This window comes from Pleurodeles waltl, chromosome 6 (genome assembly GCF_031143425.1).
Source record: "Pleurodeles waltl isolate 20211129_DDA chromosome 6, aPleWal1.hap1.20221129, whole genome shotgun sequence".
Taxonomy (NCBI): Eukaryota; Metazoa; Chordata; class Amphibia; order Caudata; family Salamandridae; genus Pleurodeles; species Pleurodeles waltl.
In genome coordinates, this window is record NC_090445.1 from 542,628,641 (window position 1) to 542,649,668 (window position 21,028).

Consider the following 21,028-nt stretch of genomic DNA (forward strand, 5'->3'; position numbering starts at 1 on the left):
TGGAAGCAGTTGGAGAGGGAGTCGCAGAGGTCTTGTGAGTTGGGAGGGTCGATGGAGCAGGATTTGGGATTGGTGAGTTCCTTGATGATGTTGAATAGTTCCTTGCTGTTGTGTGTGTTGTTGTCAATCCGCTGTCTGTAAAAGGATCTTTTGGTGGTCTGGATGAGCTGGTGGTGTTTGCGCATGGCTGATTTGAGGGCAGTGAAGTTGCTCTCTGATTGTTCTTGACGCCAGGTTTTCTCAGTTTTTCGGCATTCTCGTTTGGGGGCCCGAAGTTCTGCAGTGAACCAGGGAGTTTTCTTGTTGATGCGGGTGTTGTTGGTTTTCTTGAGTGGAGCGAGGGTGTTGGCGCAGTCGTTGAGCCATCATTTGAGGTTGAGGGCGGCGGTGCTGGGGTCGTTGGTTTTGGGTGGTGGGGATTGAGCGAGGTTGGAGATCAGCTGTTCCTTGGAGATTTTGTTCCATTTGCGGTGATCGGATGTTGTTGGTGGTGGGTGGTGGGTTTCATGAAGGAAAAGTGAACGCAGTGGTGGTCAGTCCAATGGAGTTCGGTGGTGTGAGTGAATGTTATGTGGCTGCTGGAGGAGAATATGGCATCAAGCGTGTGCCCGGCTTGAGTGGGTGGGCGAGGTGACCAGTTGCTTGAGGCCCAGGTTTGCGGGGTTGTCCAGTATGGCAGTGGAGTTGCAGTCACAGGGGCTCCCCAGGTGGAAATTTAGGTCACTGAGGAACAGGTAGTCTGGGGAGGCGAGGGCGTGGGAGCTGATTGCGTCAGCGATGGTGTCGCAGAATAGGAGGCGGGTGCCTGGTGGTCTGTAGACGAGGATTCCTCTCAGGGTGGTGTTGGCGTTGATTTGTATCTGAAAGTGTAGGTGCTCTGTGGCATCCAGGGTGTCGTTGGTGTTGGTGGAATCTTGATGGGACTTCAGTGTACTATGGAGATTCCTCCTCCTGGTTTGTTGATACGGTCTCTTTGGGTGATCTTGTATCCCTCCGGGATAGCTATGGCGATGTCTCGTTCAGATGAGGGGTTCATCCATGTTTCAGTGAGGAAGGCGATGTCAGGGGAGATTGTCATGAGTAGATCCCAGAGCTCGATGGCGTGCTTGTGGACGGACCGGGTGTTTAGGATGATGCAGCTGAGACGGTTGGGGTGTCTGGCGTTGTTGTGGTGCTTGTTGGCATGGTTGCAGGAGAAGCGGCATGAGCGGCAGGCGAAGGGTCCGTGGGTGTGCCTGGGATCAGCCTGGGTGCAGGCAGTGGGCCGGCCGGGGTTGAGAGCGTGGAGCTCTGCGGTGGCGTAGAGGAGTCTTGAGGCACGGAGGGGTGCGGGCCAAGGGGACGGGTGCTGGGCATGGAGCAGGCGCGGAGCGTGCCTGCCAAGCAGCCGCTATTAACAAGGGGAGGTGGGAGGGAGGAGCAGCTGGGAGGCGGGAGGGTGTGGCGAATGGGGGCGCGAAAGGGGCGGGCCACAGGGGATGCAGCGGTGGGAACCAGGCAGAAGCAGAAAAACAGAAACGGGCAGAAAAGGCACAGGAAAAGGCACTTTACACATTTATACTTAAAATAATTTGAAGGTGGTTGATCAATTGTAAATGAAAGTAAAGTTATAACTTTGACTGTAGAAATTCTAAAGTTTGTATAGTATAAACGTGGTTTGTATAGGGAAAATACATCTTCCTAACTATAACTAAGCTTTAACTTTTTTTTCCACTGAATTTCAATGCTTTTTAAAACATTTATTTTATAAAAATGTGTTTGAGTCTAGTGTTGCAAGTGAAGAGTTATGTGGAATGTCGTACAGTACAGTGGGGTGGAGTATTGTTAAGTCTATTGTCATAGGTTTGAGTAGAGTGTAGTAGCATATTGTACAGTGTAGTAAAGTGTTATGTAGTGTAGTGTCATGTTGTCTCATATAGTGGATCGTAGACTGGAGCAGCGGGTTGTACAGTGGAATGGCATGCTGAACAGTGGTGAAGGGTGTTGTATACTGTCATAGAGTGGAGTATAGTGTTTTAGAGTGGAGTAGGGTGAAGTAAAAGTGTCATAGAGAGGAGTATTGTCAAGTGGAGTCTTGTAGAGTACAATGGAGGAAAGTAGTGTAGAGTAGAGTGCCATGTCATATAGTGGAGTGGCGTATCGTAGAGAAAAGTTAGGTGGCATGTCGTTGAGTGTCAAATTGTAGTATAATGTTGTAGAGTGGATGGGCATAGTGTGGAGTAGAGTGTCATAGTGGAGTATAGAGTGAGAAACAGTGTTGTATAGTGGCGTTGCATACAGTGAAGCAGAGTGTGGGACAGTGAAGCGGTGTAGAGCGGGGTATGGACAGTGGTGTAGAGTGGGATAAAGTGTAGTAGAGTGGAGTATAGTGGAGTTAAGTACATTGAAGTGGGGTAGTCTAGAGTGGAGTAAAGTGGAAGAGAGGGGAGTGAAGTGTTGTAGACTATAGTGGTGTTGAGTGCAGTAGAGTGCAGTGGTGTAGCATACAATTGAGTAAAGTGTCATAAAATGGAGTACTGTGTTATACAGTAAAGTGTAGTGGGGTGTCTTAAAGTACGGGAAAGTGATTTACACTATAGTAGTGTAGCACACAGTCTAGTTGATTTCTCTAGAGTGGAGTGGTGTACAGTACAGTACAGTGTTGTGGAGTGCGGTACAGTGGATTGGCATACTGTGTTACAGAGTACAATGGCATTGAGTGGAGTAGAGAAGAGTGGCATACAGTGGAGTAGGGTGGAATAAATGGGGTGCAGTGGCATACAAGGAATTGCGTACATTGTTGTATAGTGGACTAGAGTATCGTAGAGTAGAGTGGGGTGTAGTGGCATACAGTAAAGTACAGTGTTGTACAGTAGAGCAAAGGGGCATAGGCAGGATTAAAGTGTCAGAAAGTGGCATAAAGACTATAAAGTGTTGTAGAGTGCAGTTGCATAGAGTACAGTAGTGTGTAAAACAGTGGAGTTGTGTTGAGTCACTTGTTGTAAAGTAGCGTATGGTGAGGTAAAGTCTAGGCCAGTGGAGTGGTGTAACGTAGTGTAGAGTAAAGTTCAATAAAGTGTATTAGTGTGTTGTAGAGTAGGGTGTCTTTAAGTGGAAGTTACTGGCATAGAGTATGCCATAAACAGTTATAAATTGGAGGGGGTCTCATACAGTATAGTGAAGTGCTGTGTCATACATAAAAGTGTTGTATAGTGGAATACAGTGTTGTACATTGGATTGCAAGGGCACAGAGTGGAGTATAAAGTTGGACAGTGGATAGAGTGGAATAGATTGATGTAGAGTACCATCAAGTGCTGTAGGCATTTACAGAGAGGAGTGATATAGAGTAAAGGAGAGTGTCATACAATGGAGCAGCGTAAAATGGGGTAGTGTACACTTTAGGGACGTGGAGTGGATTACGTAAAGTGGAGTAGCATACAGTGGAATAGTGTACAGTGGAATAGTGTACAGTGGAGTGTAGAAGAGTGGAATGGCACAAAGTGGAATAGAGTAGAGTGAAGTGGTGGCCAGTGGAGTGGTGTAGAGTGGAGTAGGGTCACTGGATTAGTGTAGAGTGGAGTGGCATACATTGAAGTTGCATAGCAGAGAATCACGGAAACTGTTATAAATTGGAGTGGCATTTCATACAGTTGAGGGGAGTGCTGTACAGTGTTGGAAACTGTTGTACAGTGGAGTAGAATAAAATAGAATGTGCAGGCTCAGAATTGAGTGCACATTTTGACAGTGGAGGGTACGGGTAGAGTGGGGAAGAGGCTAGTAGAGTGGCACAGAGTATAGTAGAGTTTTGTACAGTGGAGTTATAGAGTGGAGGATACAACACTGGAGTGGCGTAGAGTGGTGAACCGAACAATGGAGTGACATAAAGTGGATTAGTGTAGAGTGGAGTAGGTAGACTGGATTGGCATATAGTGGAGTGGTGTAGAGTGTAATTGCATACAGTGGTGTGGTATACAGTGAAGTGGTTTAGACTGGAGAGGTGTATTGTGGGGCGGGGTAAAATGTAATAGCATACAGTGAAGTGCGATACAGTGGAGTAGGGTAGCGTACATTGGTGTTGTATACAGTGAAATTGCATAGAGTCTTGTACAGTGGAGTGGCATAGAGTGGACTGGCGTGGAGTGGCTAGATTGGTATGGCAAATGAATGTATGAAATTTAGGACCAATATAGATTTTGGTGTGCAGAGCAACACACAACAGCGAATTGTGCTGCCTTGCATTCCTCCAGATTTACTAATCAATGTAGGGCCACGCATGTTGGCCTTGTGTTTCTTTGTAAATCTGATTTAAGTGTTGCATTGCCCATGTGAAAAAATTAATGATGTAATGATACGGCAATCCAATAATACGGCTATGCCTTAGTTATATTTTGGGTTTACTGTGATAATTTTGCACTATACCATGGTACATGGCAATGACCAGCCATTATATAATTGGGCAATGACTGTTTTTAGAGAATCAATCAAATTGTATTTGTAGAGCGCTGCTTGTCACCTGAGTGGGTATTCAGGCGCTGTGCTGCTGCATTGGTTGAAGAGTCAGGTTTTGAGCTCCTTTCTGAAGTGTGTCAGGGGGGTTGATGTCCAAATGTGGAGGGCATTCTAGGACCTGACGGTGAGATAGGAGAAGGAGCGACCGCCACTACTGTGAAACAAATAGTTTCTTTATAGAGATGGAGGGGAATGAGTGTTGTGTATCTTATCATGAACACTAAAGTGCATTTAGGCTCCATTAGTGAACCATGCAGATGTGTCTAATGCATGGTAGCTGAGTGAGGGCTACGTGGGCGGAGCGGATGTTCCTCAGAGGTAGATGGAAACTCAGGCAGTGATTCAGGTAGGTAGGTCATTGGTTGTGGAGGGATTGGTAAGTGTATCAGCAGCTTGAATTGACATCTTTTATCGATGAGTCAGTGGAGGTCTCTCAGGTGTTGGGTGATGTGGGTCCTCTTATGCAGGTTGAGGATGAGTCTGGCTAATGAGTTCTGGATCGTCTGGAGTCTTTTCATGAGCTCGGTGGAGGTGCCAGTGTAGAGTGCATTGCTGCAGTGCAGTCTGCTTGTGATGAGAGCCTGCGTTACAGTTTTTCTGGTATTGACTAGGAGCCAAGTGCAGACTTTGTTGAGCAGGCAGAAAGTGTGGAAGCAGGAGGAGACGACTGCGATGACTGGTCGATTTATGCAGAGTTTGCTGTCCAGAATGATGAGGTTTTGGGTGTGGTCTTTGGTGGCCACAATGAGTCGTTCCAGAGGGACCAGAGGGAGGTATGTTTGCCAAAGATCAGTACTTCAATTTTTTCTGTGTTGAGCTTCAGGCAGTGGTTCTTCATCCAGGTTGAGATGCTCTTCATGCAGTTGTGGAAGTTAGCTTTTGCAGTGGTGGGGTCCACTGAGAGCGGCAGGATAAGCTAGGTGTTGGTGGCTTGGGAGACAAAGTTGATGTTGTGGGCTTTAACAATGTCACAAGTGGAGTCATGTAGAAATTAAAGAGAGTGGGACTGAGGAAGAAACCTTGCAGGACGCCGCAAATTATGTGGTTGGTTTGCGAGGTTAAAAGGAGGGAGCCGGATTCTCTGGGTCTGTACAGAGAAAAAGGAGGCTATCAATTGGAATGTGTTGTCTATGATTCTGATCTGTCTCTGGCGATGGGTGGGTGTGTGGTAGGAGATGGTGTCGAAGGCTGCGGAGAGGTCGAGTAGGATCAGGGCAGCTGCTTCTCCTCTGTTGAGCAGAGTGTGAATGTAATCAGTTGTGGGAATGAGGGCTGTTTCAGTGCTGAGGTTGACTCTGAAACTGGATCGTGAGGGATCCAGGAGATTGTTTCTTTCCAGGTATTCTGTGAGCTGGAGGTTGATGGCTCTTTCAGGACTTTGGTAGGGAATGGGAATAGTTTTGGAGCTCGCTGAGGTCAGCTGATGGTTTCTTGAGGAGGAGTCTTACTTTTGCACTTTTCTAGGCATCCGGGAAGATGTTTGAGGTGGTAGAGGTGTTGAGGATGATGGTAAGGTGGAGGCTGATGTTGTCTCTTGCTACGTTTAAGAGTCTGTGGGGCCTGTGTTGGTGGGAGCTCCAGAGTTGATGGAATTCATGAGAGTGCTTGTGTTCGATGTAGTGAGCTGATTCCAGGTGGTGACAGGGGAGGGATGTGGGAGCGGTCAGTTGGTTGGGGGTAGAAATGTCTGTAGATAGTTTATACCTTGTTGTGGAAGTGGTGGGCTAGGGTGTCACAGAGGTTCTGTGAGGGGGGATTGGGTTTCCTGTGGCTCACAGGCAAGTGAACTTAATGATGATGTTGAAGAGTTCCTTGGTTTGGTTAGAGCTGGTGTTGATTCGGCCAGTCAGGGCATCCTTTTTTGTGGCTTTGATCTGGTGGTGGTAGTTGTTGAGGGCTGCTTTGAAGGTGGTGTATCACTGTTGCTTTTGCTGGTCCACCAATTCCTTTCGAGTTGCTTTCATTTTTGTTTGGCTGCGCTAATTTTGGTGGTGTACCAGGTAGCTTGTCTATTGGATCTGAGCGGCAGCCATATTGTTTTTACTTCGCTTTGGCTGAATTCAGTGTTAGGGCCTTAGATACAGGCAAGTGGTAGGCCCCTACCTATCCCCACTTTATCTCGAGGTAATAGGTAGGGAAATTAATTTTTTCAAAATATATTTTTAAATAGGTTTACGGCTATGTACCGCTATAGTTTTGCAAAAGTCTGTGAAATTCTGTGAAAGTACTGCAGTGAAAGATATCACAAAGATGAAATACATTGTAACTTAAAAAATACTTACCAAACTTAGCTGCAGTACCCAAAAAGCATAGTCTCTGCACCATAATGTATAATCCTGCCACACTTTTTTTGCACTACATCACATACAATAGTCTATGGAAAATGCATTTGTGGAAAAGCAAATTTTGGGACCCCCTTTTATCTTGCACTCAGAATGTAGGAAATGGTATAGGCCTGGAAAGTTGTGGAGATTCGTCAAACAGGTGGAAAGTTACTAGGGAGATGATATACAAGGAATTCTTATCTATGGGAACACTAATAATAACTGCAGAGTGTATGTGATTTATTTCTTTTTATCTATTGCATTTGTTATGTATTTGCTTATTGGTTCACCTAATCATGGAACCATAAATATTTATTTTAGTTGTTCATATAGTAAATTTGAAACTTTACATATGCAGCATTGTTCATTTTTTTGGCCTTCCTTGCTACTTTTAGTAGGATCATGCGACATATGAAGTCCAGAGTTACTGAAAGCCAAACATTGTTGTTATAAAATTAAAATTATCAGTTTTCTTTTACTAATGGCCAATTATTGTGTTCTCCATATAGTGGTTTGTGAAGCTCACTGCTACGTCAGTTTTCCATTTTGTTGCAGAGGAGTACATAAGGAAATTGTTTTTTGTTTGGCTTGTTGTGCACAGTTGAAGTTTGTCATCCTGACACCATGCAAAGAAAACTTATGTAGAGTTAAATGTATTCTATTTGTTATGTATTCGTTTATAGATTTCTATTAGCATGTGAGCATAAATGGGAGTTTCATTTGTTCATGTAGTAATTGTGTTAACTCTACATAAGCAGTTTAGTTTATTCTTTCAACTTCCTTGCTACGTTTAATAGAATTGTGCCACATATGCAGGCCAAAGTGAATGAAAGGCAGTCATTGTTATTTTTATGAAAAATTAGATTATTATGGATTTCCTCATGGCCAATTATCATGTCCTCGAAATAGCAGTTTGTATGGTTCACTGTTAGATCAATTTTTCATTTTGTTGCACAGAGGTGCTGAAAAAGGTGTTTTTTCTTTGGCTTTTTGGGCCAGTTTATTTTGTGAGCCGGAAAGCACACAAAGAAGACTTATGTAGATTAAGGTGTATTCTACGAGTTATGTATTTGTTTATAGATTTCCATAGCATTTGACCATAAATCGGTCTTTCAGTTGTTCATGTAGTAAATCTGGAACTTTACATTTGCAGTCTTGTATATTTTTTGGGCTTCCTGGCTACTTTGAGTAGTATTGTGCTTCAAGATATCACTAAGATAAAAAAAACTTTTAACTTAAAAAATGCTTACGATACTTACTTGAAGTACCCACAACAATCATCTGCACACCCTAATTTCTAATGCTGCCAAAAATAAGCAAAATCCAACTAGTGGTTTAAATGCTATGCGAAATACAAAGGTCTATGTAAAATGCATTGGATTTCAAGTCCATTTTGGGACTCCCCTTTTTCCTTTGCAGCCCTTTGACCAAACACCGCAAAGCTTTCAGTACCCCAACAATCAAATGGAGGAAGCAGGTCTGCAAAGCTTAGTGGACATTTGCCAAGTGGTGGAAAGGTATTAGGGGAAAAAAATCCATAAAATCCCTTTCTCCGGTCACCATAACCATGAGTTACAGTTACTTGAAATAACTCATATATAACTGTTGAATATCTCTGGTTTTGTGCATTCTATGTTTTTTATTCAACATAAAGTCATTTTTATTTCTCTATGTTTATCAAACTACCTCCACGCATGGCCTTTGGCCGTGCGTGGCGAGGGTTGGCCACATGCCCTGCAGTTAACCCCCTATAACCCCACAAGCCCCCCTCGCGCACGACCTGTCCTGTGGCCAGCCTTGCAGCCAACCACCCAACCCAATGCTGCACAAGGCATTTGGATGTGCGCAGTGGAAGTTGGCTGCAGGGCCTGTCTCTCTGGGTGTGAGAATAGGTGTGAGAGGGTGTCTTTGGGTGTGAGAGTGGCTGTGAGAATGTCTGTCTGGGTGTGAAAGGGTCTATGTGGGTGTCGGGGTTTCAAAAAATTGTCTATCCAACTGGAGCATTTTCTACTGGTTAGTTAGTAAGTGCTCTTGGGTGAATGGCCAGTGCGGGGAAAGTGATCCGCGTAGCCCCCCACACCAGGCCAATCACAGCCCCGGGGAGGCCCATCCCCGAAGCCCGGCCTTCATTAAATGGAGGAAGGGGGCCACGTGGTCTGCCTCCTCTTGCCGAACTCCACCCCGGGGACCCAATCTCCCAGGGCCCAGGGCAGTGTGCAATGGGACCACAGGGGGAATGTGAAGACCCTGCAGACCCAGCCTGCTCCTTTCCTCCGGTGGGAGCTGAAATTGCTGTCACAGACAGGGAACTTCTACAAATGCAGCTCCCTGTCTATAAGAGCAAAGGTTTCCTCTGTTTCGCTGCCTTCATGTCTGAGGGCAGGGAAACAGAGGCAAAATTAGAGCAAACAGATATGTCCTGGGGTGGGCACCCTGGGACATAGCAGGAGCCAGCCCAGAGGAGTGGGGGTTCCCAGGGCCATCACTGGCTCCATGTTTTGTTTCATTTTGCCCCAGAAAGGTGGTGGTTCCTTGGACTAGGGCTCCGTGACGGACCCCTTCATTATTTCAATTCAGCCCCAGGAAGGTGTTGGTTCCCAGGGCCAGGGAGTCCATAACATACCCTCTTCATCAATTTATATCAGTCCCGGGGAGGTGTCTGTTCCCAGTGCTGCGGGACGGCTGCATGAGCCACCCGCATAAATTTAACGTACAGCCCAGGGGAAGTGGTGACCACCTTCCTTACTGATAATGAATTGCCCGGGGGAAGTTGTGGTCCCTGGGGCACGAGGCCAGAGTGGCCCCCCCTCCATACTATTGAATTAAAGCCCCTGGGAGGTGGTGGTCCACGGGACATAAATAACATTAACACCAATGATACAATAAATCACTCTGAGATGTGTTTTATAAAACATTGAAGATGGTTATTAAAAAAAAACGTTAACATTAACATTTTTGCTATGGAATCGCGACCATGTCATGAATTTGGGGTAACATTTTTTCTAAAGTGCTTTTTTGCCCTGGGGGTCCCTCTGAGACCCCAACACCCGAGCTAAGGGGTCAGAGTGTTCCTACCCGGGCCCCTTTTCTTTCTTTTTTTTTTTTTTCTGGGACTCAGCTGAAGCATAGTCTCAAAGTGGTTGCCAACAGTTCCTGATTGAAGTGTTGGCAGCCAATCAGATTTCAGCACAAGATTGAGAGGATTGGCTACCTTTCTGCCAAATGTGGTGCAATTCACTCCAGTGGTTCAGGCTGTAGTCGTTTTCTCAACAAAATGGGCTATAAAATGAGAAATTCATTTTTTTACCTCCCCTCCTCCCTTTTTCTCAGCCCTCGCTTGACAGATCACCCGAAACTTGCCATGAACATTTTTCAGGGAAAATTTTGTGAAGATTCGGCAAACGGAGCCAAAGATATAGGCAAGTGTTAAAATGTTTTTTCTATAGAAACATGATCCTAACTATAACTACTACAGGTGAGTGCCCAAAAATGCATTTAAACAATGTTAGGAAATGTAGTTAAATCATGGATGAAAACATAAACTTTTCACACTGCAGTTTATGCAACAATAAGGAAAACACTGGGCTTCTGAGGGATTGCATTTTCTATTTCCATTTGAGTCTGTGCAACAGTAGGCAAAACAATGGACTTCTGAGAGATAATATTTACTATTCCCACTTCAGTGGGTGCAACAGTAGGGAAAGTGCTGGACTTTGAAGAGGTTTAAATTACTATTCCCACTCCAGTCTAAGCAACAGTAGTGAAATAGGTGGACTTCGGAGGGGTGAAATTTACTATTCCCAATACTGTCCGTGCAACAGTGGGGAAAGTGTTGGACTTCAGAGAGGTTAAAATGGCTGTTCCCTCTCTAGTTTGTGCAACAGTGAAGAAAGTGCTGGACTTTGGAGGGGTTAAAGTTGTTATTTCCACTCCAGTCTAAGCAACAGTAAGGGAAAGCGTTGGTCTTCAAAAGGGTTAAAGTTACTATTCCCACTCCAGTGTGTGAAACAGCAGGGAAAGCGTTGGACTTCGGTGGGGTAACATTTATCATTGCCACTTCAGTCTGTGCAACAGTAGAAAAAACTTTGGATTTTGGAGGGGTTAAAATAACTATTCACACTCTAGTCTGTGCAGCAGTGCAACAGTAGGGAAAGCGCTGGACTTCCGAAATGTAAAATGTATCATTTCCACTCCAGTCTAAGAAACAGGAGGCACAGGGTTGGGCTTTGGAGGTGTAAGATTTAGGATTCCCAATTCCAGTGTAAGCAACATTAGGTACAATATTTCACTTCAAACACATTACGTATTTGCATTACCGTATTAACTTGGAAAAATTATCAAATTCTTACTATAAACATTATTGCTTAACATAACATATATACATTAAATAATAACAAATAAAAAACAGTTAATCAATTTACAAAATTAATAAGTAATATCATAATTAATTTTCAATTTAAAAATGGTTCTTTAATTATTAGTTAATTACCTTGTCACTTCATACCGGTACAAGCCTATCAACCCATAACTAACATAAATAAATAAAACCCAATTTATAACTAATTACATAACTAATTAACAGTTATTAATTAATTATTCATCAGTAATTACTTAACTTCTCATCCAACAGCCGCCCTACAAACCCAGCTGCCCATACCTAACATATAACTACTGAATATAATTATTACACAATTGACATAATTACTAATTAATTCATTATGTAATTAGACAACAATAATTATTATTTATTAAATTTGACTTAATTAACTTCCCACTCTGTACCCTTACAAACCTAGCAGCCTGCAAATAATATATAACTAAAATAATTAAATATTACATAATGTACATAATTAATAATTACTTCAATAACCCACAAGATAAATGATTTCTTATTAATTAATAATAACCTAATTAACTCCACACCCTATACTCCTAGAAACCCAGTGATCCTGCACCTCAAATGTAACTAAAAAAAATATTATTACATGATTTACATAGTAATTGTTAATACATTCAAAATTAATCGTTATTCAATTATTACATACATAACTTCCCAACCTATACCCCTCCAAACCCAATAATCAGCACTTACAAGTGAACTAAAATAAAGGATTGTTACATAATTAATATAATTATTAATCAATCAAATAATTAATAATAGATTTAAAAGTAATTGTTAATTAACTATTCCCTAATTAACGTTTCACTCTTTACCCCTCAAACATATCAACCCACACCTATAATATAATTAATTAAATTAGTATTACATAACATGCATTATTAATAAAAATTGCAGTTGTGATCTGAATAACGTACTGGATAGAGACCAAATGAGATGGCGTCTTGTACACATAAGACTCATGATCTCATCCTGAGATATACTGTCAAGAGGGGAAGTTGTGTAACTAGAACTGTATGTATGCATTTTATCAGATGAATCGAAGTATGGTATTATCAGTGACAGGATCACTATGTACAATAACATTTGTGTCACATTCTGACATTACTTTTCATAAGCATTTTAACACAATGTGATTGTTTTTCTGATTGTTTTTACATTTAGTCACTGAAAAAGAGAGTGTTTGCTCAAAATGCATTGGGGCATGAACAAATGCACTTGGATTTGAAAATAACATATTCACTACTTCCATAGAAGTAACAATGTATGAATGATCTACGTTCAATTTATTCTAAAGGACACAAGCCTCGCTTTGTCCTTCAGTGTGATGCCCAGCCATACAACACTTAAATGTTGTGTATGGCTATTTAGATTGCTACCTAAATCTCTCACACTCTCTTTGGATTTTTCTGAGCAATGATGATTAACAAGTTTGCCTTGAATGGAGTCTGGAAGCAATCCAGACAATTCTTACCAGACATCCTCTACCTGTGATCAAGGTAAATATAGATTTAGTATCATTAGCTCCACATTTAGGTAGCTTGAAGGTATAGCATCACTTTATCATCAAAGTATTTTAGATGTGAAGCTAAGAATAGTAAGGCTAGCTAAACTTACCTGTGTAGACTCACCTTAATAAGTAGTAGTCAAAATCCTCCAGGCAACAGTTTTGGCAGGACGGTATTAAAAATGCAACATTGTAGTAAAAAAAAACATGTATCATTGCAGACTGTATGGCAATGTGTATTTGTCCTTTTCCAGGCTCAAGTGTGTACAGAAGTGTTCTCTCTTCAAGCTACGTTTACTGAAGTGACCATTGAGCTGTGGCCAGTAGCAATGTTTCCAGTACCCTTTGAAATATATCTCTAGCCCTTACAATTCAAGAGATGTACTTATTTGGATTTATTTTTGTATGCTAACCTTAAATTCAGACTTCTCAGCTCTAACTGGTGAACAAGCTGGTCCTGAGGCTGCCCCTTCTCTTATGGATTCCTTCCCAACCTGATATCATGATTGTGACCTGCTAGTTTTGAGAAAGAGGTTCTTTTGTTTCATTTACTGTTGTAAGGTTACTTTAGCTATTACACAGGCACGTTATTTTAGCTTAGGCCTGCAGCTTGTGGTCTTTCACTCTGAGGTATGCATTTTTATTCTTCTATTATTTTAGCAAAAGCTTTGTTTTAGTGGAGATGTTTTAATTATTTTATCAGCTTGTTCTTTCACACAGAATTCTGTTATTCTTTTCTCTGCACAACATTTTCATTCTGTGCTTCATTCAAGGCTGAATGTGATATGTTACGAGTTATTGCCAGCACAAAGCATTCATAACGCCCCCAACTCAGTTTTCTAAGAACACCAGATGTTTTATTATAAAACACCTCACTGGCCCCTACCTGATACAGGGGAATTCCAACCAGCTGCCATCGTAAACTGCACGCCGCCTTTGCAGTTTCTGCTGAGACCTGACAGTCTCTCCCTCCATTTGGGTAGATTCACAGAAGACCAACAGATCTCTTCTTTTTACCTAAAATCACAGGCATGGGGGCTGGGGTTCTCTCGGAGGGCCTGGTGGGCAGATTAGGGATTATACTGCCATACTCTTGTATAGAACCTTAGTAATGCAGGTAGGGATTCTAGAACTATTGTTGTGACAGTATGGTGAGACTTTTCCTATGTTTCCTTTCCTTGTCACTGCCTTGCTTTTATTATGTTTCATCATTCTTGTAATCGCAATACATATCTTTTTACATGGAATGCAGTTGATTCAATAAAACCTAGTCCTGCTTTGTGTTTTGCCTTTGTATGTGTGAGACACATGTGACTTAGAGAAAAGGTTAAGATCTGTTCCACCACGATTTCCCTGAGAAATCCAGATATCATGCAAAGTGCTGCCACAAATCACCTTTTACTCTTGGGTATTGGTCAGGTGCTGCTAGCTGTCAGAAGGGTTAGGCTGACAGCTGTCACACGGCGCAGGATCAGAATGAGTCCCCTGCGATTGATGGTGCTGCCACCCAAATCCAGCAGTCGCATTACTGTAACAAGAGTCTCTATGGCAGTATCTAAAAGAATACAATTTAAGTGTTTAGCTGAATCCAGCCCCAAACATTTTAGTGTGAATGAATTGTGAGTCAAAAAACAGTTTTGACCTTAGCTGGTGTTCTCTGAACTTTGTCTCACTGTGAATTATGACTACTGGATCCATTGTAGATTTGTTACTTGGGCACTAAAACTGGTGTCAATTCGCACAATGGCAACATAACGTTTCAGTTTGCATTGGTAGGACTTATGATATGATAATGATAATTTTGAGTGGTGAGTTTTGGAGTTCTTAGCCGTTTTGCTTACTACTCACCTGCCTGGGCTCAAACACATTGAGATGTACATTCTTGCTCTCAGAGCCACTGAACAACTAGAGAGGGAGCAATAATCACCTTGATACTTTATAGCAGTCTGTCTGCCACCATTTCTCCACTGACTGACTAACATAAAAACAAGTTTGTGAGATCTGCTGAGGACACCACATACTTTTGTCATAGGACGGTTTTAGCCATTGGGCTCTATGTTACTTCACCATAGCAAATTACTGCACAACTTCTTTAATTTTGGAGTAGTATTTTGGCTATAGTGGTTTGTGATGTTAACAATATTAACTACCCTACTGCCTCACATTATGTAGCTGGGTCTGGACATTGATATTGGATTTTAGTTTAAGTGTTATACTAATGTCATACAGTAGTAGAGTTCTAAACTCTTTGTCCCTTTTTGATTATGTCTTGACTACTTGAGCCACTAGCCCAAGTGGGCCAAGTGCAAAAAGGGATTAACCTGGCCATTTACCTGGGATATCAGTAGTGACCTACAGTGCCCATCGCATATACTGCCCATTGATTACTGGCCACACAAAGTACCTAACAGATGGCCTTTAAAACATTTTGGGAATTTCAACAGTCATACATTTGCAAGAATCACAATGGTTTTTTCATGTAGTTTACAATGCTAGACATACCAGTAAATAGAAACCAAGAAAACGTTTGATAGGTGTTTATATACTTTTGTTTTCAGGGTGGAACACTGGTAGGGGTCAGGCCCTGTCCCACCAGTTCCATCTAGCTTAAACCGATGAATTAAATGAAATTGAATTGATGAGTGGAAAAACATCAGATATATGGTAGGACGTCAATGTTCATTCCTGAAAAACATGAGGTGTATATTTCCAAGGGACTAAACCTTTAAGGAAGATTCTGTGAAGCACACTGAAATTATAAGACAAGAGGTACACTTTTATTTGTGACTCATTAAGGAAGCAATTCACAAAGAAAGTAGTTAATCGGCACCTGTGACATTACTTGTAAGAACTAGTGCTGATTTACTGCTTTTTTTAATTGATAAACTATCCCAGTGGTATGCCTGGAAAGCTGTACAAGGTGCTAGATTCCAGGTGTACTATTGGAAATGTCATGTGATATATTAACTGGGCTGCCAATTCCCCAATGCATAAATCTACATTTATGGAGATGGACGTGGAGCCCATTGTGCAAATGCATATTTTTTTCTTTTGTTTTTGTTTCTCCATAGGAAAAAAAAAAATTCTTGCAGAAAAAAATCCTTGTGGGGAAAACTCTTCTTGAACTTTCTGTCTGTTTTTGGAGTCAAACTGTTTCTCTTTCCTTCTAGAGAGTGATGCTACACCAGCCCTCTAAAGGAGTAAATCTATGACCATTCATATAGTGGGAAATGGTCAGATTGGAGATTGTGAATGCCCACAAAGGTACACATTAGTGAGTGTTCACAAACGTATGAGACTAAACCTGCCTTATTCCACCAATTTCCAAACCTTTCATAGGAGTTATTACCGCATAGTTCCCTGCGGACGTAGTCGGGAAATCCATTGTATAAATTGAAATACATTGTAAGAAACCAACATTTATGGCTATCAGGATTTCCAATATGAAATTATAGGCATTTGGGCAGTAAACCTATGTTTAAAGCTGTACATTCATCATTAAAAATCTGTTTGTGAACTGGCCCATGTGTGCTTCCTGATACCAAACATGGGTAACTAGGTAGACACTGTTATACATGAACCTCATAGGTGGTAGTTCCAAAGCATTTTACATTCACCCCTTGTGTGCTGGCTTTAGGACTCTTTGCACTTTACCACTGCTAACCAGTGCTAAAGTGTTTGTGCTGTCTCCCTTTAAACATGGTAAAATTGGCTTACACCCAATTAGCTCATTTATTTACTTATAGATTCCTAGTAAAGTGGTTCTACGTGTACCCAGAGCCTGTGAATTAAATGCTACTAGTGGGCTGTAGCACATATTGTGACATCCACTTAATAGACCTTTAAAAAATGTATTAGTCTGCCATTGAACCCTGTTTGTGCAGTTTTAAAACTGCCATTTCAACCTGGCAAAATAAACCTTTTCCAGGTCGAAACCTTCCTTTTTAATACGCTTAGGTCACCCTTATGCTAGGCCCTATACAGCCTATAGGGCAAGGTATGTTGTATTTAAAATGTTGAACATGTAATTTTAAGTTGTACATGTCCTTGTAGTGAAAATAATCTCAAATAAATGTTCACTATTGCAAGGCCTACCTCTTCCATAGGATAACATTGGGTTACTCTATTTCATTTAATAAGTGATAACTTTTGTTTGAGAGCAAGTAGGAATTTCATGTTTGGTGTTAAGGAACTATGGGGGTTATTCTAACTTTGGAGGAGTGTTAATCCGTCCCAAAAGTGACGGTAAAGTGACGGATATACCACCAGCCGTATTACGAGTTCCATAGGATATAATGGACTCGTAATACGGCTGGTGGTAAATCCGTCACTTTTCCGTCACTTTTGGGACGGATTAACACCTCCTCCAAAGTTAGAATAACCCCCTATAATTTTAAACCCTCTTTAATGGCAAAGTTGGATTTAAAAATAAATTCTGAAAATGCAACTTTTCGTTGGCATTTTCCTGTGCTAACCATTTAGTGCCTGCAGGCCTGTGTCCTGGGTCACATGACTAGGTATAGATGGCAGTTGGCCAGTATCACAATAGAGGGCCTAGGTGTTGGCAGCACGGACCATCCTGACTTGAAAGGGGTGGAGTTGTCACCTACTACACTTGACCTTCAAAAATACTAATCAACTCACCCACAAAGAACTTCGCAGTTGCCTATTGTTCTCCCAGACAGACTAGGAACGGAGGAGGGAGGCAGGACATTCCAGGCACTTCTGCGTGGAAAGCACCATGTCTAAGGACCCTCAAACCCACTTTTCAGTACACTCCTGGACCTGTGAATACTACAGAAGAAGGGCTCCTCGGATACCAGAGGACTGTCCTGCTGTTTGATACCTCCCCTACTGTCTGAGAAGGAAGACTGGACCTGCACTCTTTATCCCAAGCTGATGTGACCAAGCGTGAGCCGACTGACCTCCTGTTCTTAGCTAAAGGGTCCCCACAAGCTCCAGAGGTCTCTCTGCAACTGCATAGCTGACCTGCTGCACTGGTTCACCCCAGATCTGCAACTGGACCTGCCTGAACCCTGTGGGCGTCTGCTGAAGTTAGTTCCTGATCAAGAGGAGGTGCCTCCGAGGTCCTGAACCTCTTAGTGGCATTAGTTGAGCTCCTCCTAGAAGAAAAGGAGGAATGCTGATGTTTTCACGACCATGAATGGGCCAGTTCACACCAAGATCGTGCCATCTACACTGACCACCTATGCAAAGCTCTGGTGAAACCAAATCTTCGCGCTACAGCGAGCAACCATAATGATCGTCAACGTGAGATCTTCACTTTGAGGTACAGCATCAACACTCCACAGTGACTGCCAGCGTGAAGCTCCAGCAATGACCGCCCCTAGCGCCAGAGAGGATCTTCGCGCTACATCGATGACCATCCACTTCGCTCTCCCTGCTCCCCTCCTTCTTATGTCCTCCTCCACCATGAACTGAACTCTTCACGCTGGACTTTAGCAGATAACTTTTTCAGCTGGACTGACTTGGTCTCTGTAACCGGCCCATGCTTCATCATGGCCGGCCTGAACTTGGATCTTTCACTTGGTCTCGGCCAACCAAATAACTGCCAGTGGCTCTTTGTGCTTTTGCACGCCATATTTACCGTAAATATTTAAAACTGCATATTTCCTGTTCTACTGATTGGATTTTTGTTGTTTTAGTGTCACATCATTTATCACATTTTACAATTTTATTCTAAATTGGCGTGGGATTTTTCTTGTGTTGTGTTTTAACTTTATTGCTGTTTGTATGCTGCATAAATACTTTACACATTGCCTCTAAGTTAAACTTGACTTCTTTTTGGTTCATGCTAACAGAGGGCTAACCACATGTTAATTTAGTGGCTGTTGTTCACCCTGACAAGGATTGTGGCTGTTGCTTGAGAAGGGCTCACACCCCACTTAGCCAACAACCCAATTTCTCACAGAGACATGATTTGTCCTGCTTGTTCTAATTTTCTTTTTTATGTATGAATACTTATGGATACCGTTAAAACGAAGGGTGCCAAATGTCATGCTAGCGCTACATGTGGCTAGAGACAATGTACAGGAACCAATATTATGAATGTGACTCAACGTGTTAAAACCTTGTATTTTACAGTACATGTTTAAGCCATCCCTAGGATCCTTACCTAAGGGGAGTCATCGAGACTTCAATATCAGTTGCAGATGAGGGGGAAAGTGGAACTCTTGTATGAGTTATGTCCCTCTGTAGAAACAAAATGCAGTTATGATTTTAGTAAAAGGTAAATTACTGATATCTAGTAAGATGAATTAAACAATCATTATCAAGTGACAAAATTAGTTTTCCAGTTCAGTACTCCAGATGTATTTGATCAATGCCTGCCTTGCTCTTCAATATTTAGCACAGTGGATTACTTGCTGTCAAGGAATGGAAAACATGGAACTTTCAAGATAACTGAATGAGTAATCGTTCACTGCTGGCATCTTACGTGATCTGCAGGTCATATGTATGACTCCTGGCAAGACCCTCTAAGCCTTCCATTTGCCTGCAAGCAGTATATTTAGTACCATTAAACTTTGTAATAGTAATACTGTTTATTTACAGCTCTTAGAAATGGCAGAAGTGCAGCATGAGGAGCTGAATAAAAAGGATTTCGGTTAGCAGTATTACAAATATTAGTCAACCACTCACCATGTGTCTAAGTGTGTCTAAGTGGGCCAAACAAGGGTGAAAGTACACAATAAATACCGACACTCATGTGCCCTATTAACTGGGTGTGATAAATACTTGTAATAGCACTGCAATCTACAGATGACAGCACCTGGCTGACACTCATTCTTCATTAGGTGGAATCATTTTTTCGAACGGTGGGTGCATAGCGTGCACTTCCCTCAAAGTAACCACGGTTTGGCCACAACCCCGCTCTAAAGCAGCAAACAATAATCTGCAGTCACCTGTACTCCTCAGTCCTGTTCCTTTAATATAGAACAAATAGGCTAAAGATTGTTCTAAACTGCACGTGTGTTTAGGCAGACTTTAAAACTGCTCAAACACATGGGCTGGAATGTGAATACCAACGCTTTTATTAACAAAAAAAAGAATTGCCCCCAGCACTGCCTTTCTGCCAGCCTTTTCATGGTAAACCTGCCATGAAAGGCTGGTGGAAATCAAAGTCGTAATCAGCACTACCTTTAAAATGCCAGGAGACATTTGGCCAGAGAGCAGCCACATCCTTGACACTCTGGCCTCTGAAGACACCTTACCACCATTATTACCCCAGCCATCTACACCAGACTTCTGCACAAAGACAAGTCTTCTAGCTCTTCTCACAGATGTCTTTGGTAGGGGCTGTAGGAAGTTGGCCCGTTGTGTGGTTAGCACCTATGGTGTTATCACCTTATGCCAGGTCCAGGTATCCCCGATTAGTGAAGGATACGCAATGACTAGGAAGCCAGGACTCTCTAGAGGTAGCTGTGGGTGACTTATCTAGGAGACATGCAAAGATTATGCAATACCAGTCACACAGCACTATCACATATGAAAGAATTGCACAGTGTTACAAAAATAAAGGTACTTTAATATGGCAACACAAATACTAGAACACTAATAAGCAGTCCCCTCCAACTGGAGGTAAGTAAACACACTAAATATATACACAATAGGAGGAGCAGAAAACCAACAAGCTTTGGCAAAAGCATTAGCAAATAGTGAGGACCCTAAGGGAGGGCCAAACCATATACTATGAAAGTGGAATGCGAGATACAGTCCATTATCCAAGGATGAGGAGTCGTTATAGGGGAGCTGAAGGAACTTGGAACCCCAAGAGGTGAGTACCAGAGTGACCCCCAGCGACCAGGAGAGCAGGGGTAAGTACCTGGTTTTCCCCAAAACTAACAGGAGGACTTAGGAAAAGGATTGTGCAAGACCCAGACCAGACTGGAAAAACCCTTCTGTGGATTCCGGCAGAAGAGGACCTGCAAAGGAAGGGGATCAAGACCAGTTCATGCTGCAGTGTCTGGTCATTGCAGGAGCCAATACCCAACTTTCTGTGGATGCAGGACCAGGTCGACGGGGGAAGCAGAAGACCAACTGTGCAGCGCAGAAGGTGAAGAGGAGTTCTTGAAGTGATGTAGATGGCATCCCAAGTCAGCTGTTGGGTTGCAGTGGGTCAATGGTGCCAGAAAACCACCAACTAGCTTGCAACACACTGGCAGCAGACACAGCAAGTCGCAGTGAGGCCCAGTCAGCACACCAGAAGAGGAGTCCCACGTTGCTGGAGCAGTAGAGACGAGAATGTGCTTGGCAGGAAGTAGTGCTGGGGCTGGGGCTACATGGAGCCTG

General features: G+C 42.6%; 1 protein-coding gene across 10 annotated transcripts in view; it reads right to left on the reverse strand.

The window, feature by feature from the left end:
- PTPN22 (protein tyrosine phosphatase non-receptor type 22) overlaps positions 1-21,028 on the reverse strand; it is a 638,407-nt gene that overhangs the window by 210,931 nt on the left and 406,448 nt on the right. For all 10 annotated transcript variants that reach the window (XM_069238710.1, XM_069238708.1, XM_069238709.1 and 7 more), the window contains one exon: positions 18,855-18,931. In XM_069238710.1, the coding sequence (XP_069094811.1) occupies positions 18,855-18,931 (77 nt within the window). The remainder of the gene's footprint in view (positions 1-18,854; positions 18,932-21,028) is intronic.